At 42.2% G+C, this 19,559-nt stretch overlaps 1 protein-coding gene across 3 annotated transcripts in view; it reads left to right on the top strand.

Moving 5' to 3' along the window:
- The window catches only part of LOC134571478 (intelectin-1-like), a 37,972-nt gene extending 22,857 nt beyond the window's left edge, over positions 1-15,115 (top strand). For 2 of the 3 annotated variants that reach the window (XM_063429753.1, XM_063429752.1), the window contains exons 3-8: positions 56-220; positions 669-916; positions 1,720-1,878; positions 7,373-7,493; positions 10,244-10,347; positions 14,568-15,115. In XM_063429753.1, coding sequence (XP_063285823.1) covers positions 56-220; positions 669-916; positions 1,720-1,878; positions 7,373-7,493; positions 10,244-10,347; positions 14,568-14,720 — 950 coding nt within the window. In that variant the 3' untranslated portion in view covers positions 14,721-15,115. The remainder of the gene's footprint in view (positions 1-55; positions 221-668; positions 917-1,719; positions 1,879-7,372; positions 7,494-10,243; positions 10,348-14,567) is intronic. The other variant, XM_063429754.1, reaches the window with a different exon arrangement.
- Positions 15,116-19,559: the final 4,444 nt, after the last annotated feature.

Below are 19,559 nucleotides of genomic sequence, written 5' to 3'. Positions count from 1 at the left end.
TGTAATGTCAATGTACAATGCCTTGTGTTTTTCATTGAAGAAAATGTTCTTTTAGATTATGCCTCCACTCGTGAGAAGAAGCTAAATATTCTGAACTTGTTGGCCTGTTGGGATGACGATAGTAACAACTTCAATACAGGATGCTGCTCTTCTGTAAAGGACAATAATTACAAATATAGGAGCTGCAAAGAAATCAAGCAGTCTCATACAAATGCTGAAGGTAGGCAATTCGTGACATCCCCAAAGCAAATGTTGATCCAAAGTGTGTGTATAATATATATGGAAAAAAAAAAACAATGGTTATCAAAACTTTGAGAAAGTTATGGCCATGGTCCAATATAGCACATAACTTGCACAATCTCCAAAGATAATATCACAATATACTATATTAAAATTCAAATTTTGTTCACGTATAAGCAGACAAGTATTAAACCAGGCGGCAAATAACACAGTAATTCAATTTAACAAACAAGATTTAGGAGATCGCACAATACATACTAACAGAATCTATTAAAAATATATTGTATCCAGCTGCCTAAATTCTACAAAATGATTCATGCTAATTCAACCCTGATCATCAATCCCCATCCCAAATAGCTATAACGAAGCATTGCACCGGGCAATTTTGTATGCTGAAACAAGTTAATTGAAAATGTTATTTGTAACAGATGGAATTTATACTTTGACAACTAGTCAAGGGGTATCCTACCAGACATTCTGTGACATGACAACAGACGGGGGAGGCTGGACTCTGGTGGCCAGTATTCATGAGAACAACATGTATGGCAAATGTACTACTGGAGATCGCTGGTCCAGCCAGCAGGGAAACAATATAAATAACCCTGAAGGAGATGGTAACTGGGCCAACTATGCTACATTTGGGTTACCAGATGGAGCAACCAGCGATGACTACAAGGTACCGAACAATTTTTTTTTATATAATTATCTTTTAGAAGTGAAGATTCATGGTAATTTTATGAACCTTGGAAATCAAGGACCTGAAATTCTATAATTAGGTTCTAAGCATATTTGGGCAGCAGTGACAGGTTGAGCATCCTAGTTGCCCAACGTTGTACAGGTAAAGTGGAAGCAATAGTCAAGCAACAGCAGAGGAGCCGGAGTCAATGTCCTAGAAAAACCCTACATTTTGCCAAACCACTTGAGAATAGTATGACACTCACCACGTATGCTTTCTACATATAATGTGACTGAAGAATCTGTCAAATATCCTGTTCAGTAGCGAGAGCAATGGGGGGTTAAATATGCCTCTGAGCAAGTATTTAATACTGGGCCCATCTAGTTGAAATGAATGGTAAGTGTCATTAAGAGTTATCATTTTAAACACTAATAAGTACAACACACCACTAGTGCCAATGCTCCTATGTCAGTCACAGAAGGGCAGGACGTTATGTACCTTTATTTTCTTTTATTCTGTCTCTCCACTTCCTTATTTCTACTTATAGTCCTGACAGTTCATTGTTACATTCTTTACTGTTCAATACTGGTATCCTGTTGTATTATGTCACATAACAAATACTATTAACTTGTTATAAACCATCTAATAAAAATCGAAATTACAAAGCCAGTCTGGAGCGTCCCTTCAAATAAGTCATCTAAGTCTAAGTAGATGTTGAATGTATTCTTTGCTTCTCTAAATAAATAACATGTTGGCAATGGTTGTCTGAATTATAATTTATGTTGTTTTCCCCACATGTATAGAATCCAGGCTATTACGATATTTCAGCTGGTGATGTGCAGTTGTGGCATGTACCAAACAACACACCAATGTCCCAGTGGAGGAAAAACTCTCTTCTAAGATACCGCACAGAGTCTGGCTTTCTCTCTACAGAAGGAGGAAACCTCTTTCATCTGTATAAGGTAATAGCAAACTTATAAAATATCAGAGTCGTTTAATGAAAGCTTAAAGCGGCACTGTCATGCCGAACTTACCTTTCCTCAATCTCTTCCTCTTCTCCCCCTCTCTCAAGATCTGTTCTTCTTTTCTTCCTGTCTTCTTTAGTTTTCTTTAAAATCATAAGACAAAGTAGGGACTCTTTGTCTTATAGAGGATTCCTCCGCTTGACCAGCTCAGACCAGCGGAGGAGCAAAGTGTGCTTCATTTCCGCTGGTCAGAGCAATTTTCCCATGATCCCTAGCTTTCCTCCCTGTTCCCACAATGCTTCCTGTCAGTATTGCCGAACGTCCTGTCACTTAGATAGAACGCCGGCAAAACTGCCGAATTGCATCCTAACAGAATGAGAACAGTTTCTCCATTGGTGTTAGGATGCAATTCGGTACTTTGATCGTATCGGAATTTCATTCTAATGAATGAAACTCCGATCCTATTCATTGCCGCGGCTGCATCTTGCAGCCGCTTAGTAGATAACTCCCTAATTCCCACGGTATCAGGGAGCTATCTACTAAAAGGCTGAAAGACCTGAATTGGTCTTTCAGCCAACTTTACTAATACTAAGTAAAGATTACTTAGTATTAGTAAATAATATGCCCCTACTCGCTATACCGCGAGTAGGGGCATGTCTAGTAAGCAGTGAGCAGCCTGTGGCTGCTCACTGTAAAAAAAAAAAAAAAAAAAAAAAAAACTAATAAACCCCTGCGCGGGGGTTAAAGATTGGGGGGGGACCTACTGTCCTCCCCCCCGGCCCCCACCCCTGAGCGGTGGGTGGGGGCCCTAATAAAACAATAAGGGGGGGGCTATTGTCCTCCCCCCCCCTGGCCCCCACCCCTGCGCGGTGGGTGGGGGCCCTAATAAAACAATAAGGGGGGGACCTACTGTCCTCCCCCCCGGCCCCCACCCCTGAGCGGTGGGTGGGGGCCCTAATAAAACAATAAGGGGGGGGACCTATTGTCCTCCCCCCCTGGCCCCCACCCCTGCGCGGTGGGTGGGGGCCCTAATAAAACAATAAGGGGGGGGGACCTACTGTCCTCCCCCCGGCCCCCACCCCTGAGCGGTGAGTGGGGGCCCTAATAAAACAATAAGGGGGGGGGACCTATTGTCCTCCCCCCCCCCACCCCTGCGCGGTGGGTGGGGGCCCTAATAAAACAATAAGGGGGGGGCTATTGTCCTCCCCCCCCCTGGCCCCCACCCCTGCGCGGTGGGTGGGGGCCCTAATAAAACAATAAGGGGGGGACCTACTGTCCTCCCCCCCGGCCCCCACCCCTGAGCGGTGGGTGGGGGCCCTAATAAAACAATAAGGGGGGGGACCTATTGTCCTCCCCCCCTGGCCCCCACCCCTGCGCGGTGGGTGGGGGCCCTAATAAAACAATAAGGGGGGGGGACCTACTGTCCTCCCCCCGGCCCCCACCCCTGAGCGGTGAGTGGGGGCCCTAATAAAACAATAAGGGGGGGGACCTATTGTCCTCCCCCCCCCGGCCCCCACCCCTGCGCGGTGGGTGGGGGCCCTAATAAAACAATAAGGGGGGGGACCTACTGTCACAGGCTGCTCACTGTTTAGTGGACATGCCCCTACTCGCGGTATAGCGAGTAGGGGCATTGGGGAGATTTTAATCTCCCTTGTGCTATTATGGGGGTCATATTGACCCCCATAGAGTGAGGGGGGGACATGGGGGGCTTAGGAAGTGGCGAGGAGCACTGCTCCCTGCCGCTTCTATAGTTACATATTACAAGGAGGGAGCTGCACGCTGGTAGCTCCCTCCTTGTAATAAACTGATCGAACAAACGAACACTGATACTCAGTGTTAGTTTGTTCATCTGATTTTTTCTATTCATTCATTCGTCTGTCTGATGAATGAATGAATAGATGAAATTCCCGTTCGCATGTCCAGGTGTTTCACTGGGCATGTGCGGGAATCTCACAGTCTGTGTAGTGTGGGTAGATGACGTGTCCCACAGGGACTTCACCTACCCACACAAAGATGGCGGCGCCCTGAATAAAGATCGGGGCAGAAAATAAAGAATAAAAAATAGGTAATGTGGGGGGCTTAGGGGCATTTGGGGGTGACTAGGGGGTCGATTGGATGTAGTGGAGGCGGGAGGGGGGTTAAAAAAAAAACGGGATTCGGCATGACAGTGCCGCTTTAAGAAAAAATATAAACACTTTCTTATTTTGGTTTCTTAAAAGGAAAATAATAAGGAAAAGACTCCCATTTTTTAATGCATTAAGGCCTCGAGTGAATATTTTTGGATAGTTTTTCAAATTCATGTAATATTTTGCATTTTTTTTTAATTTTAATATTTAGATTTTTATATATATATATATATACATATATATATATATATATATATATATATACAGGAGATACTCGAATGTCTGTCTTTATGTGTATGTCTGAATGCATGTATGTCTATGTATGTATGTATGTATGTCTGTCTGTATGTCTGTATGCATGTCTGTGTCTGTATGCATGTCTGTGTCTGTATGTCTGTCTGTCTGTGTCTGTCTGTATGCATGTATGTCTGTCTGTCTGTATGTGTCTGTCTGTTTGCATGTATGTCTATGTATGTCTGTCTGGATGCATGTATGTCTATGTATGTCTGTCTGGATGCATGTATGTCTATGTATGTCTGTCTGGATGCATGCATGTCTGTCTGGATGTCTATGTCTGTCTGTCTGTATGCGTGTATGTCTGTCTGGATGCATGTATGTCTGTGTGTCTGGATGCACGTATGTGTATGTATGTCTGTGTATGTATGTCTGTCTGCATGCATGTCTGTCTGTATGTCTATGCATGTCTGTCTGTCCGTATGTCTATGTATGTATGTCTGTCTGTATGTATGTCTGTATGCATGTATGTCTATGTATGTATGTCTGGATGCATGTGTGTATGTCTACGTCTGTCTGACTGCATGCATGCATGTATGTCTGTCTATGTATGTTTGTGTATGTCTGTATGCATGCATGCATGTCTGTCTATGTATGTTTGTGTATGTCTGTATGCATGCATGCATGTATGTCTGTCTGTATGTATGTCTATGTATGTATATATGTATGTCTGTATGTTAGTATGCATGTATGTCTGCATATCATTATGAACGTAGGTCTGTGTGTATGTGTGTATGGATGTCTGTATGCATGTATGTCTGTCAGTATGTCTGTATATATGCATGTATGTCAGTCTGTATGTATGTATGTATGTCTGTATGTATGTCTGTATGCCATTATGAATGTATGTCTGTGTATGTCTGTATGCCATTATGAATGTATGTGTGTATGGATGTCAGTGTCTGTATGTATGAATGTGTGTGTGTGTGTGTGTGTGTGTATGTATGTATGTCGGTGTCTGTATGTATGTGTCTTTATGTCCTCTGCATGTGTGTCTGTATGTATGTTAGTATGTGTCTGTCTGTCACTATGTATGCCTGTGTGTATGTCTCAGTATGTGTGTGTCAGTATGTATGCCTGTATGCGTGTATGTCTGTTTCAGTATGTGTGTCTGTTAGTATGTATCTGTGTCCTTTTGTATCAGTGTGTGCGTTTGTGTCTGTGTGTGGACTCAGTGGGCGGTATTTGGAGGCGGGCCCCAGGGGGCCCAGACCCTGAGCTGAGTTAGGGGCCCCAAAATTTCTGGTGGCGGCCCTGGCATGGAAGCTATCAGCCTGTGGCACTGCTGAGGTGTTATGGAAGACCATAGAAGATCCTTCAATAGCAGCCTTCAGCTCTTCTGCATTGTTCGGTCTCATGTCTCTCATCTTTCTCTTGGCAATGCCCCATAGATTCTCTATGGGGTTCAGGTCAGGCGAGTTTGATGGCCAATCAAGCACAGTAATCCCACGGTCATTGAACCAGGCTTTGGTGCTTTTGGCAGTGTGGGCAGGTGCCAAGTTCTGCTGGAAAATGAAGTCAGCATCCCTATAAAGCTCGTCTGCGGAAGGAACCAAAATCTCCTGGTAGACGGCTGCGTTGAACCTGGACTTAATGAAGCACAGTGGACCAACACCAGCAGATGACATGGCTCCGCAAATCAACACAGACTGTGGAAACTTCACACTGGACTTCCAGCATCTTGCAGTGTGTGCCTCTCCATTCTTCCTCCAGACTCTGGGTCCTTTGTTTCCAAACGAGATGAAAAAGTTGCTCTCATCAGAAAAGAGGACTTTGGACCACTGAGCAACAGACCAGGTCTGTTTTTCTTTAGCCCAGGTAAGACGCTTCTGACGTTGTTTGTTGTTCAGGAGCGGCTTGACAAGAGGAATACGACATCTGTAGCCCATGTCCAGGATCCATCTGTGTGTGGTGGCTCTTGATGCACTGACTCCAGCCTCAGTCCACTCCTTGTGAAAGTCCCCAACACTTTTGAATGGCCTTTTACTGACAATCCTCTCCAGGCTGTGGTCATCCCTGCTGCTTGGGCACCTTTTTCTTCCACACTTTTCCCTTCCACATAACTTTCTATTAAATTGCTTTAATACAGCACTTTGGGAACATCCAACTTCCTTCGCAATTACCTTTTGAGGCTTTCCCTCCTTATGGAGGGTGTCAATGATGGTTTTCTGTACAACTGTCAGGTCAGCAGTCTTCCCCATGATTGTGATTCCTACTGAACCAGACTGAGAGACTATTTAACCCCTTAAGGACACATGACGTGTGACATGTCATGATTCCCTTTTATTCCAGAAGTTTGGTCCTTAAGGGGTTAAAGGCTCAGAAACCCTGTGCAGGTATTACGGCTTACTTAGCTAATTAGAGTGGAACACTGTGAGCCTAGAATATTGCACCTTTTTACAATATTCTAATTTACTGAGATTGTGGATTTGTGGTTTTCATGAGCTGTAAGCCATAATCATCGCACTTATGACAATAAATGAATTACTGAAATAAATTAACTTTTGCATGATATTCACATTTTTCGAGTATCACCTGTGTGTAAAAAAGTTAATTTATTTCAGTAATTCATTTATTGTCATAAGTGCGATGAAACCAGGGGACTGCACTTACCTTAAAATGCATAAATGGGGTGCTGCTGGGGGCCAATTTATACAATACACAAGATCTAGCGCACTCACTTATCTACTAAACAGCAACTTCAATGTTGACAGATTTTATTAGTTTTTTAAAGCACCTAATCTAGGCAAAAATAATGACTGACACCAGCACAACACTAGATGTAAGGTAATAGCTAATGTATGCATTTCTTTTGTTGATCAAATCAGAGGCACAATTCTGTGTTTTGGTTGGGAAATTAAATGTAGGCTGTAAGACAGAATATCTTAACCATAACTATATAACTATAAGTCATAGCTATAATTCTGTATTACTATAACTCTATATAACTATAACTCCATATAACAATAACTTGGTAAAACTAATTCTGTATAGCTATAACTCTGAATAAAAATGTAACGCGTAACCCTAACTCCATATAACTGTAACTCATAATCTGTCTCCTGTTGTAGAAATATCCTGTAAGATATAATGCCGGAAGCTGCCCAACAGACAATGGACCGGCAATACCAGTTGTCTATGATTTTGGAAACGCTGCAAAGACGGCAAATTATTTCTCACCAAATGGAAGAAGTAAGAAATGCATTTTTAGTGTCTGCATTCATGTTTGGTTTATGGTTGTTTGATCATCAGAAAAGCAAACTCAGTAACAATGTTGTTTTCATTATTTTAGGTTTATAAGTTGTAAACACCACACATTGATCCTATTTCTTTGATAGAAAGTATATATTCATAAAACAAATTAGTTACTCACCTTTAGCAGAGATGGACTGCTAAAGTTTATTCTAATTACAATTTAATTAATTATACATGCAATGAATAAAGTGATAAGATGATAGCTCTCTACATACACTGATCAGCCACAACATTAAAACCACCTGCCTAATGTCATGTAGGTCTCCCTTATGCTTCCAAAACAGCTCTGATGTGTTGAGGCATACACTCCACAAGACCTCTGAACATGTCCTGTGGTATCTGGCACCAAGACATATGCAATTCGTTTCGTTCCGAATGTCAATTCGGATGAATTTCGGGCAATTCGGACATTCGGATACATCCGAATAGCTGAATTGCCGAAGTGCCGAATTGCCGAAGTCACGAAGTTCCGAAATTGCCGAATTTCCAAAGTGTCGGATTTCTGAAGTGTCGGATTTCTGAAGTGTCGGATTTCTGAAGTGTCAAGGTGTCAAAGTGCCAAAGTTCTGAAGCACAGCATTTCCGAAGTACTAATATACCTACCCAGTGGAAAAATGAAGAATGTTACACTGTATACAAGTTTAAATAAAAAGTATACAAACATAGCCAGGATTCAGCTGTAAGCATTTGCAACACTTACAACAATCAAGTAACACACATTCATATAAAATGGAAGTTACTTAGCCTGTCAATGGAATGACAGGAATGAATAAGTAGATAACTCCCTAATTCCCACGTTTTTTATTTAGTATTAGTAAATTATGCCCCTATTCGCTATACCGCCTGTGGCTGCTCACTGTAAAAAAAAAAAAAAAAAAAACATTTCCCCACCCTTGAATGGAGGTTGGGGGCCCTAAAGAAAAAAATAAGAGGGGAGACCTATTGTCCTACCCCCTAGCCCCCACCCTGAGCGGTGGGTGGGGGTCCTAAAGAAGAATAAGGGAGGGCAGGTGGGGGACCTAAAGAAGAATAAGGGGGGGGGGCTAACTCCTTGAACTCAATTTTATGTTTCGCAACCCATTCCTGAGCAATTTATGCAGTGTGGCAGGGTGCATTATTCTGACAGAGGCCACTGCCATCAGGAAACACTACTACCATCAAGAGGTGCACATGGTTTGCAACAATCTCAAGGTATGTGGTACGTGTCAAAGTAACATCCACTTAGTAACAGGACCCAAGGTTTCCCAGCAGAACATTGCTCAGAGCATAGCACTGCCGCTGCTGGCCTGCCTTCTTCCCATGGTGCATCCTGTTGCCATTTCTTCCCTAGGTAAATTACGCACACCTGATCCACCTTACATCCACCTGATCTAAAAGGAAATGTGATTTATCAGACCAGGTAAGCCTGGTTCTTCCATTGCGCCATGGTCCAGTTTTGATTTTTTTTTTTTTATAAACTGCAATAATTACCTCTGAGAGTTAACTCCTCTTCTAATGGCTGTCTGCCTTAGAACTTCCAGCGTCAGATTTTCCCCATAGGAAAGCAATATTCAATGCGCATTAGGTCATCCCCGCCACCGGATGTCGGCGGGGGAGGGGCATGGGTGCTGCTGAGCCAGCGCCGAGAGACATCAGCGCTGGATCCAGGTAAGTGACTGCAGTTGTTATTAAACATTTCACTGCCGCGGGAGGGGGCCTTGACAAAGGGGAAATCTATAGTGCCAGGAAAACTAGTTTTTTTTCCTGGCACTATAGAATCCTTTAAGAGATTTACATATAGTGTGTTTGCATGCATCTATATGTAATGTATATAAGGTGCAGCATGCGGAATATATGTGAATGTGGGTTTGAGGATTATCATGTGTTCTGTCTAGTCCTTTTTCCGTGATGCACATAAAATAGTTACTTACAGTAAGCCCTATGAACTTATGATCTTGTTCTTTCAGAATCAAGAATTTGGGATATTTTCCACATATATATATATATATATATATATATATATATTGGACTTATCATATGAAGTTTTAGAATTTAATTTTTAGAATGTTTACCCAATTTCCAATCCATTTTGATTTTTGACACTGTTATTATTTTGTTTTGGTAAAGTTGCTACATATATTGTTATTAACATTTATATAGTGCCAACGCATTCCGCAGTGGTTTACAATATTATAAATGGGGATTTAACAACAAATAAGACAAACTATTACAGATTTTGCCAGGAATGCTAGGTTGACGAGGACCCTGATTGAACGAGCTTACAATCTAGAGGAAGTGGGGTATAAAATTAAAGTAGTGGCTGTGTTGAGGATAAAAAACAGTGACAGAGTAGGACAACGGTGGAATTGGAAGGTGAGACTAGAGTGGAGAAAGTATCCAATAATTAAGTTGAGAGAAGATATAGATTTGAGGAATGACCGTTACTCTGCAAGTCCACAGGCTATCTTGAAAAGTTTGTTTTTTAGGGACTTCTGAAAGGATTGATGATTAATTAGGTATCTGGACCATTAATGCTCATTAAAATGAATATTCTTGTTGGAATCCTGACTAGCATACCAGTGAAAGTTTTTTATTCATTTGACATAAAGAACTCCACTATACATTGAATATTTGTCTAGCAGGATGCTATTTTATATAAAGGTCTCTAGCCACATTATTGGTATAATTATTATCATTATTTTCCACAGATGAGTTTATCGCGGGCTTTGTTCAATTCCGAGTGTTTAATTATGAAAAAGCAGCATTAGCACTGTGTCCTGGGATAAAGGTTACTCAGTGCAACACGGAGCAGGTATTAACTACATAACCTTACTATGCCTTTGTTCTCGAGTTTCTACATTGTGTGTGATTGTTATGTTTCCAACAGATCTTTGGACAGACGCTGTCATTTTATTTTGTGGTTGGGTGGATAGAAAATAACATGACATAGAAAATATCATAATAACTGTGAGATACTCATACCCACTGCCCATTTCGAAGCGTTACTATCAGTTACTTTTTACAGTATGCCTTTTAATACTTTTGGAGCCCTGTGATACACATTGCTCTTTATTCTTTTCCTGGTCCATATGTCTCTTTAAAGGTGTATTCCCATTAATTTATTACAATGATAAGGGATAATCTGTGACTCCATATAGAGGTGGTTGATCAGGGAGAAGCTCTGATTCTAAAGCCAGATCCAACTGTTGCTTTATTACCTTAAAAACAGGTGGTCCCAGGTCTGTGACCTGGTGAACCTGTGTCATAGGACTGTCTACATAAACATGTAAAACACACTCATCAGTCCTGATTAAGTATCTGACTGTTTGTGAAGGGCATTATCCCTGTGGTTCTCTCACTTGCCCCACTTTTTGTTAAAGGCATAATAAAAAGTCATGGCACAGGGGGGCGTGGCTGAACTGCCGAGGACAACGGTCGCAGAAACCTTGAGCTCCTCGCCTCAAACGACGACAAATCGACTAAAAATCCCTCAAAACTACCCACGGACCCCCAAACTACGACGACAGAGATCCCCCTACAGCACAGCACTATGGGGAAAAAAAATAAAAAACCGGGACCAGACAAACATACCTCTGAGAGGACGATCGGCGATATGTGGAGGCAAGCACGAGGCACGTTGGAGCCTAACATGGCGGCCCTCCACGGCGGCTGTTCCGATTTCTCGGACGATTTGTCTGGAGACGCTGAGGACGATTACATAACAGCTCCGGCCATCACAAGAAGGGCCAAACCAGCGGGTTCCGACGGGGAGCTGGTAACCACAGGGGTCATGAAGGCACTATTGGCTGACCTAGAGAAAAATATTCTGGCAGATGTAACAGCCCTCAGGGGAGAATTGCAGGGCCTGACAGGCCGCATTAACACTCTAGAGACAACGTCTAAGGGGCACCAGCAGGACCTAACGACCCTGCAACAGGCAGTACTGGACCTACAAAAACAGACCCAGATATATGAACGCCGCTATGCTGCCCAAGAAGACAGCAGGAGAAGGCAGAATCTGAAGGTCAGAGGGCTCCCGGACGAGATACCCGAGACCGACCTACCGCAGGTGGTACGGCGTATGATAGCCGCCATATTGCCAAACGACCAGGCCAGGACCATCACCCCGGCTGACCTATTTCGAACCCAGAAACCTCCCAAGGCTCCACCAACGGCTACGAGAGACACTGTAATCACTTTCCGAAGCGTTAAAGACAAAGCGACGATTCTCTCGGCCCTCCGAGGTAAGACCCCTTTGCAGTTTGAAAACAGGGGTCTGACCTTTTTCGCTGACCTGTCCGGCAGCACCCTGGCCTGGCGCAGGACACTTCAGCCGCTCACCACACTGCTCCAACAGCACGGAGTGTCATACCGCTGGCGGAACTCCAGAGCTCTCAGTGTGCAGAAAGGTACGGCATCTCATTTGGTGCATGGCATAGAAGAAGCCCCAGACCTCCTGCGGACACTGGGCATACCACAGACCTTGCTCATCCGGGAACGACCTCTCCACCCATCCACCCCAGCACAGGCCTGGGACCCGGCCAAAATCAACCCCTTTGTTCCGAGAGGTTTAACCCCGGAATCCTACGCGGCGGTCACCACCTGAAGACGGCACCCCAGGAACTATATACCCTATGGACACTGCATGTAAGTTACCCCGATGATCCTTGCCGAGACACTTAACCTGAAATGTAGCCCACACATTATTTGTAACCCTGGACTGCAGCGACCCGCGCTCACCACTACGGCCAGTCTACGTGGCAACCATCCTTTCCGGGATGACTGACTCCCCCTGAAACACACTGGCGGCTTAGTCAGTTGCCCCCGCGCAGAACTCTAATTACCAAGGCTAACTGGACAGCTTGTACCAGGCCACAATGGCCTACTCCCCGTGCTCACCAGATGACATCACCTAACCCACAATGCTACGGTCGGCTTTCAAAAATCCTACCCACGGGACCTGACAACATAGCCCGACCCTTCGGATCTAGAGAACTGTCCCTCCACGGACTATTTCTCCCCTATTAGTATATCGATGTAATATTCAGATAAAAAGCATACTATAGAGTCTATCCTGATATTGTCTGCCCTAAGTACATACAGCGTGCTCTCCACCTATAATAGGCATGCCAAACGTATACCTACTCCAGCATATGTGACTCCGAAATTGTATATGTTCTATTATTGCTAAGTTCTACTTTCTTCGTTCCAACCCACACGCAGTGACCTAGCTAATTTGTTTTACAGAGTTAATATGTTAAGTTTTGATGTACAGTGAAAATCTTTCTGCGCACTATGAGTGCTTAGCACTATGTCCGACTAACCAGTGAAGACAACCCTTTACACGCGCCCCAGCCAGGATAGACCGCCTATGTCTAAGCAGGGGGCCTCACAGGGCATACATTGCACTGTGATGTGGGTCAATTGAGGGCTCCATATCCAGAATCAGGACCATTCCACACTCTTAACACATGTCGTGCTTCTACCATGCACGCCCTTTGCCTACCTGACAGGAACACGTTGGTATCTATAAACATAATTGGGGATGGCCTCTGGCATCCCTCTTAGCCTATGGGACTGACATATGGACACAAACCATTTTTAACAAGCCGAGCAGCGACATGCAGAGCTCCACATAAGGGGTACTACACATTATGCATACCTCACATTTGACCATAGCTTGCTCTAAGATACATTGCCCATCCTGATAACGCACCCACCCTGCCCTGACAAGCATACCGTACGAAAGGAGCGGAGCAGCAGTACCATTCTCAAACAAGGCAAATGTTACTCCTGCTCATAAGCATCCGCAAACCTCCCCTGAACGCAGGTTTCTCTACTGACTACACTCCACGCACTGCACCAGCACAGGGGGCACCCCCACGACCGACACTACACAGGCACATAAACCCCAGCAGAACTCTACACGGCGCACAATCACACAGTAAACCGAAACGTTACTCACTAACACCCTGCCACTCACATAATCTAGATTACAATGCAAAACAAGTTTATGTACACCTCAGTCTGGACCCCAACTACCACCCACTCATATGACCCACAAGTACCTACAGCTAGACACACAACTCCCGCTAGGAATGAACAAGCTTAGTTTGAATATTTTGCTTGCCGATAGGCTTGTATATAATTTGAATGTCCATTATTGTTATTTCATGTTCTAAAAAAAAAAAAGTGCTGTACTACTGACATTTCACAACAAACTTGATCGCAACCTTACTGTATTGTATCCCTTTTTCACTTGAAAATGTCACTGTGAACTTTGTTAGCTAAAACATGCACTGCAAAAATAAAGAATAAAAAAAAAAAGTCATGGCACACATGAGACAAAACCAAAATGTAAACACAATATAAATTTAAAAGTATGGAGATAGGATACCAGAGGGAAACAACTTTAGACACAATCCTAAGTGAAATGTGTCCGAGTGTTCCCAATGTTCCTAAGCACCAGAGAGAGACTCCAGGGGTCTCTCAGGGCATAACCCTAGATACTCAAGAAAGACAAAGCAAAACAGAGCATATAGGTTCACCACAAGGGAACCTACTACAATGCTTCATGGACTGTTAGTACCATTTGGTGCTATGTATACTGACTGACTACATAGCCTCTCTTTCCTCACAGCAATCAATTGTTCTCACATGTCGTGTTTATATATAGAGCCATATTTAATAAAGCTCCTTTTTATTGTGATACCAGCCTTGTGAGACTTTGTACAATACTTATTTCGAGATAGGAGGTTTACCGTACAAGGTGGTTATTGTATTGTATTTTTTACATTTTTTAATTTTAATACTGTACTGCAGAATCTCAGAGGACGTTTACTTTGCTACAGGTTAATTACTTTATATTTATATTTAGCAATACTACTATCTATATCTCCAGGAAGCATTGTAGAACATAAATGTAGTTTCTAATACTTCACACTGATTGTGTGATTTACCAGAGACCACCAGATTGAATTGTGACCAAGGAGAAAATGTCTGCCCCAGATGATTCATTTGTATGTCTTTCAGCACTGTTTTGGGGGTGGAGGCTATATCCCTCAAGGAGATCCGAAGCAATGTGGAGACTTTGCCGCCATTGACTGGGATGGTTATGGGACACATACAGGATGGAGTTCCAGTAAAGAGATTACAGAATCGTCTGTTCTAATCTTTTACCAATGATATGTCCAATGCATTGTTTTATTAGTGGTACACTACATTATAAATAGGGGATTAGGGGAACAGAGTGACACAACAAGGCAATGCGGACAGAATGATACAGAGCTAGGAGGACAAAGGGTAACCCTTTGTCACTCTGTCCCCTTTACCCTTTTTCTCTCTGTCCCTCCTATCCATGTGTCGCTCTGTCCTCTTAACCCCCATAGCAGCATTTAGTGGAACAGAGTGACAGGGTTGGGGGTCGAGGGAGCTGCCTGTGCCGCCTCGTGGTAGCACTAGCCCCCTGCAATGAATAACAGTAAACATTTGGTAAATTATTCTATATGCACCCCATTGTATTGTTAGTGACAATTGTATATCCTTTTTTAAGTTCAATAAAACTTTGCATGGTACAATAATTGTCCTGTACCTCAAGGTTCTTTTGGTGGCTCATAATAAAAATATCTATACATCATTATATGTTTTTGTAGTATGGTAGTCATTTTATATTATTTTTCTATATATACTAAGAAGATATCTCTTTTAGTCACTTGCCTTAGATTTACAGGTGTTTTTAAATGGTGTGAATTGTCGGAATAAAAATTTAATTATTTTATTATTATTATTATTATTATTGTGATTTATATAGCGCCAACAGATTCCGTAGCGCTTTACAATATTATTAAAGGGGGGATTTGACTATAAATAAGACAATTACAAGAAAACTCACATAAACGAAGGGTTGAAGAGGGCCCTGCTCAAACGAGCTTACAGTCTATAGGAGGTGGGGTATAAAACACATTAGGACAGGGAATATAAGTCAAAATAGGTGGGAGTGAAGCAGAGCTGGAGGAGAGGGTAGAGTGCTGCCCTTTAGGAGAGAGCAAAAGACAGGTATGTGAGGTAGAGGTTAGTCTGGGAGGCCATAGGCTTTCCTAAAGAAATTTGTTTTAAGGCACTTCTTAAATGATTGAAGAGTAGGGGAGAGTCTGATGGCGGTAGGCAGGCTATTCCATAGGACGGGAGCCGCCCGCGAAAAGTCCTGCAAGCGCGAGTTGGCCATACGGGTACGAGCAGCGGACAGAAGAAGAATTCAAAGTGACTTTAAGATTGTAGGCCACAATAGTGAAACTGGGGAAAAAAAATCCAAGTCGGTTATTATGGCTTACATTTTTTATTCACTTTGTATTCCCTTTTAATACAGAACAATTCACATTAAAGGGTCTGTTTACTAGACACCGAATTGTAAAGAACGCACTTGATGTGCATCCTAAGTTCATGCATTTGCTTGGTTAATTGTTCCATGGTAACTGAGTTAAAGAGCTTTAACCATCTCTGTTGGTAAAACACGAAGCAGAACATGATTGCTGGCCATTTGCTATGTGTGGACAGAATTATTTTCTTGTTTACATCCACATTTACGCAATGAGAAATTGTTGCTGGGATATTACAAAGAACAGGTGATAAAGGTTCAACTGAGACCACATGATGATCACTGCCGTCAAATGGGGTAGAATCCCTGTTAGTACTTAAGGGATTAATACAATGCAAACATATATTGATATGAGATAAGTACGGACAGAAAAAACTGACCAGATAGAGTGGAAAGTTGGTAATGAACGAGGACGTACTGGAGGGTAACAACCCGTTGAATGAATTGGACACAAACTCACATCAAATCTCAACTAGTATAGAAAAGCCCCCATATTGGCTTAAAAGATACAGTAGAAAGTAAGGATACTAGATCCTAAACATACCAGGAAATAACTTGAGAGCTGTGATATTGAAACTCGAAGTTTGGCTGAAGGGATATCCAGGAAAAGTGCTACCACCAATGTGGAAGGGGGGGGGGGGGGGCACTGATTGCTAGACAGTAAACTGCTAAGATTAAAAAAAAATAGTAATAAATAAAAACAAGTGATAAATAATAAAAATACATAAAAATGCTGTATCAGAAGTATTCAGGAAAAGTGACGCCCTTAGTTATAAAGGAGGGGCACGGTTGCCTAAGTAGTGAACTAATAAAAATTTTAAATGGCAGAATAGTGGATAATAAAAAAATTATAAATATATATACAGTTGCAAGAAAAAGTATGTGAACCCTTTGGAATGATATGGATTTCTGCACAAATTGGTCATAAAATGTGATTTGATCATCATCTAAGTCACAACAATAGACAATCACAGTCTGCTTAAACTAATAACACACAAATAATGAAATGTTGCCATGTTTTTATTGAACACACCATGTAAACATTCACAGTGCAGGTGGAAAAAGTATCTGAACCCCTAGACGAATGACATCTCCAAGAGCTAATTGAAGTGAGATGTCAGCCAACTGGAGTCCAATCAATGAGATGAGATTGGAGTTGTTGGTTACAGCTGCCCTGCCCTATAAAAAACACACACCAGTTCTTGGTTTGCTTTTCACAAGAATCATTGCCTGATGTGAATGATGCCTCGCACAAAAGAGCTCTCAGAAGACCTACGATTAAGAATTGCTGACTTGCATAAAGCTGGAAAGGGTTATAAAAGTATCTCCAAAAGCCTTGCTGTTCATCAGTCCACGGTAAGACAAATTGTCTATAAATGGAGAAAGTTCAGCACTGCTGCTACTCTCCCTAGGAGTGGCCGTCCTGTAAAGATGACTGCAAAAGCACAGCGCAGACTGCTCAATGAGGTGAAGAAGAATCCTAGAGTGTCAGCTAAAGACTTACAAAAGTCACTGGCAAATGCTAACATCCCTGTTAGCGAATCTACAATACGTAAAACACTAAACAAGAATGGATTTCATGGGAGGATACCACAGAGGAAGCCACTGCTGTCCAAACAAAACATTGCTGCACGTTTACAGTTTGCACAAGAGCACCTGGATGTTCCACAGCAGTACTGGCAAAATATTCTGTGGACAGATGAAACCAAAGTTGAGTTGTTTGGAAGAAACACACAACACTATGTGTGGCAAAAAAAAGGCACAGCACACCAACATCAAAACCTCATCCCAACTGTGAAGTATGGTGGTGGGGGCATCATGGTTTGGGGCTGCTTAGCTGCGTCAGGGCCTGGACGGATTGTTATCATCGAAAGGAAAAATTCATTTCCAAGTTTATCAAGACATTTTGCAGGAGAACTTAAGGCCATCTGTCTACCAGCTGAAGCTCAACAGAAGATGGGTATTGCAACAGGACAATGACCCAAAGCATAGAAGTAAATCAACAACAGAATGGCTTAAACAGAAGAAAATACACCTTCTGAAGTGGCCCAGTCAGAGTCCTGACCTCAACCCAATTGAGATGCTGTGGCATGACCTCAAGAAAACGATTCACACCAGACATCCCAAGAATATTGCTGAACTGAAACAGTTCTGTAAAGAGGAATGGTCAAGAATTACTCCTGACCGTTGTGCACGTCTGATCTGCAACTACAGGAAACGTTTGGTTGAAGTTATTGCTGCCAAAGGAGGTTCAACCAGTTATTAAATCCAAGGGTTCACATACTTTTTCCACCTGCACTGTGAATGTTTACATGGTGTGTTTAATAAAAACATGGCAACATTTCATTCTTTGTGTGTTATTAGTTTAAGCAGACTGTGATTGTCTATTGTTGTGACTTAGATGATGATCAGATCACATTTTATGACCAATTTGTGCAGAAATCCATATCATTCCAAAGGGTTCACATACGTTTTCTTGCAACTGTATAAACTAATATATATATATATATATATATATATATATATATATATATATATATATATAGATATATATATATATATATATATATATATAGATATATATATATATATACACACAATGCTATATCAAATGTCACTCCAAAATAATATATAGGTATTAGTTCCCATCAAGTGAAAGTGTTTGTGGAACCAAATGTAACAATGTCTTTATACAACTATGTATCAGCTGTCAGGATAAACAACTCCTGTTATTGAGTAGCAGGAGCTGGAAATAGTCCGAGGCTGATATAATATAAACTATAATAGACAGTAAAAAATAGGTATATATTCTTCCTTATCAATATACGATATCCGACCATATAGTGGTCTCTTGTGTTGCAAGATGTCTTGAAATCTACATGGGGCAAAAAATGGAAAACATAGTGTTCTCTGTAAGCACTTAAATTTAATAATAACGGTTAAAAACACTTACAAGCTACTAGAAATCAGAAGCATATCAGAATGGATGCAGGAATCCTACTGTCAAAAGTTATCAACAATGAAGTCCATCTGATACGTTTACTCTCGCCGGCTAAGAAGTAAAGTATCAGCGAGATGGTATTCAAGTGTAGACAGGAGACAGTCTGCGTTCCACTCCGATCCTCCTCCAAACGGGGTACGCGTTTCGTGACTATACAACGTCACTTTATCAGAGGTTAATGGTGTTTTAAATTGATACTTTGTTTCATTTCTCCTGACCAATGTCGATGATGTGTTCATGTCAAATATGGGAGTAGTGCCGGATTAACATGGGGGCTGATGGAGCTCCAGCTCCAGGCCCAGGCCCCAAACAGTCCCTCCATTTACTCGATATTTTTTTTTTCTGCCCACATCCCTCACCACTCTTGCCAGATGTACTGTAGACCATGGATGGATGGAGTGTTATCAGCTTTGGACAGTTAACAGTCTCTTGACAGGTTGAATTTGACTTATCAGGTTGACTTGTTTCCCCCTCTGCACACACTCCTACATGGCAGCACTAGGAGGAAGTGATATCACATCATGTCACTTCCTCAATGCACTCTATGCGCAGTTGCAGCGTCAGAATACCACATACCCTATACTGCGCATGCATCCTGCATGCTGATCTTGGCGCATGCACACTTGCAGCGTTAGAAACCCCTACTCTG

This window comes from Pelobates fuscus, chromosome 8 (assembly GCF_036172605.1).
Source record: "Pelobates fuscus isolate aPelFus1 chromosome 8, aPelFus1.pri, whole genome shotgun sequence".
Taxonomy (NCBI): domain Eukaryota; kingdom Metazoa; phylum Chordata; class Amphibia; order Anura; family Pelobatidae; genus Pelobates; species Pelobates fuscus.
Note: the sequence above shows the minus strand (reverse complement) of the source record. Positions and strands in the feature narration are given on the sequence as shown.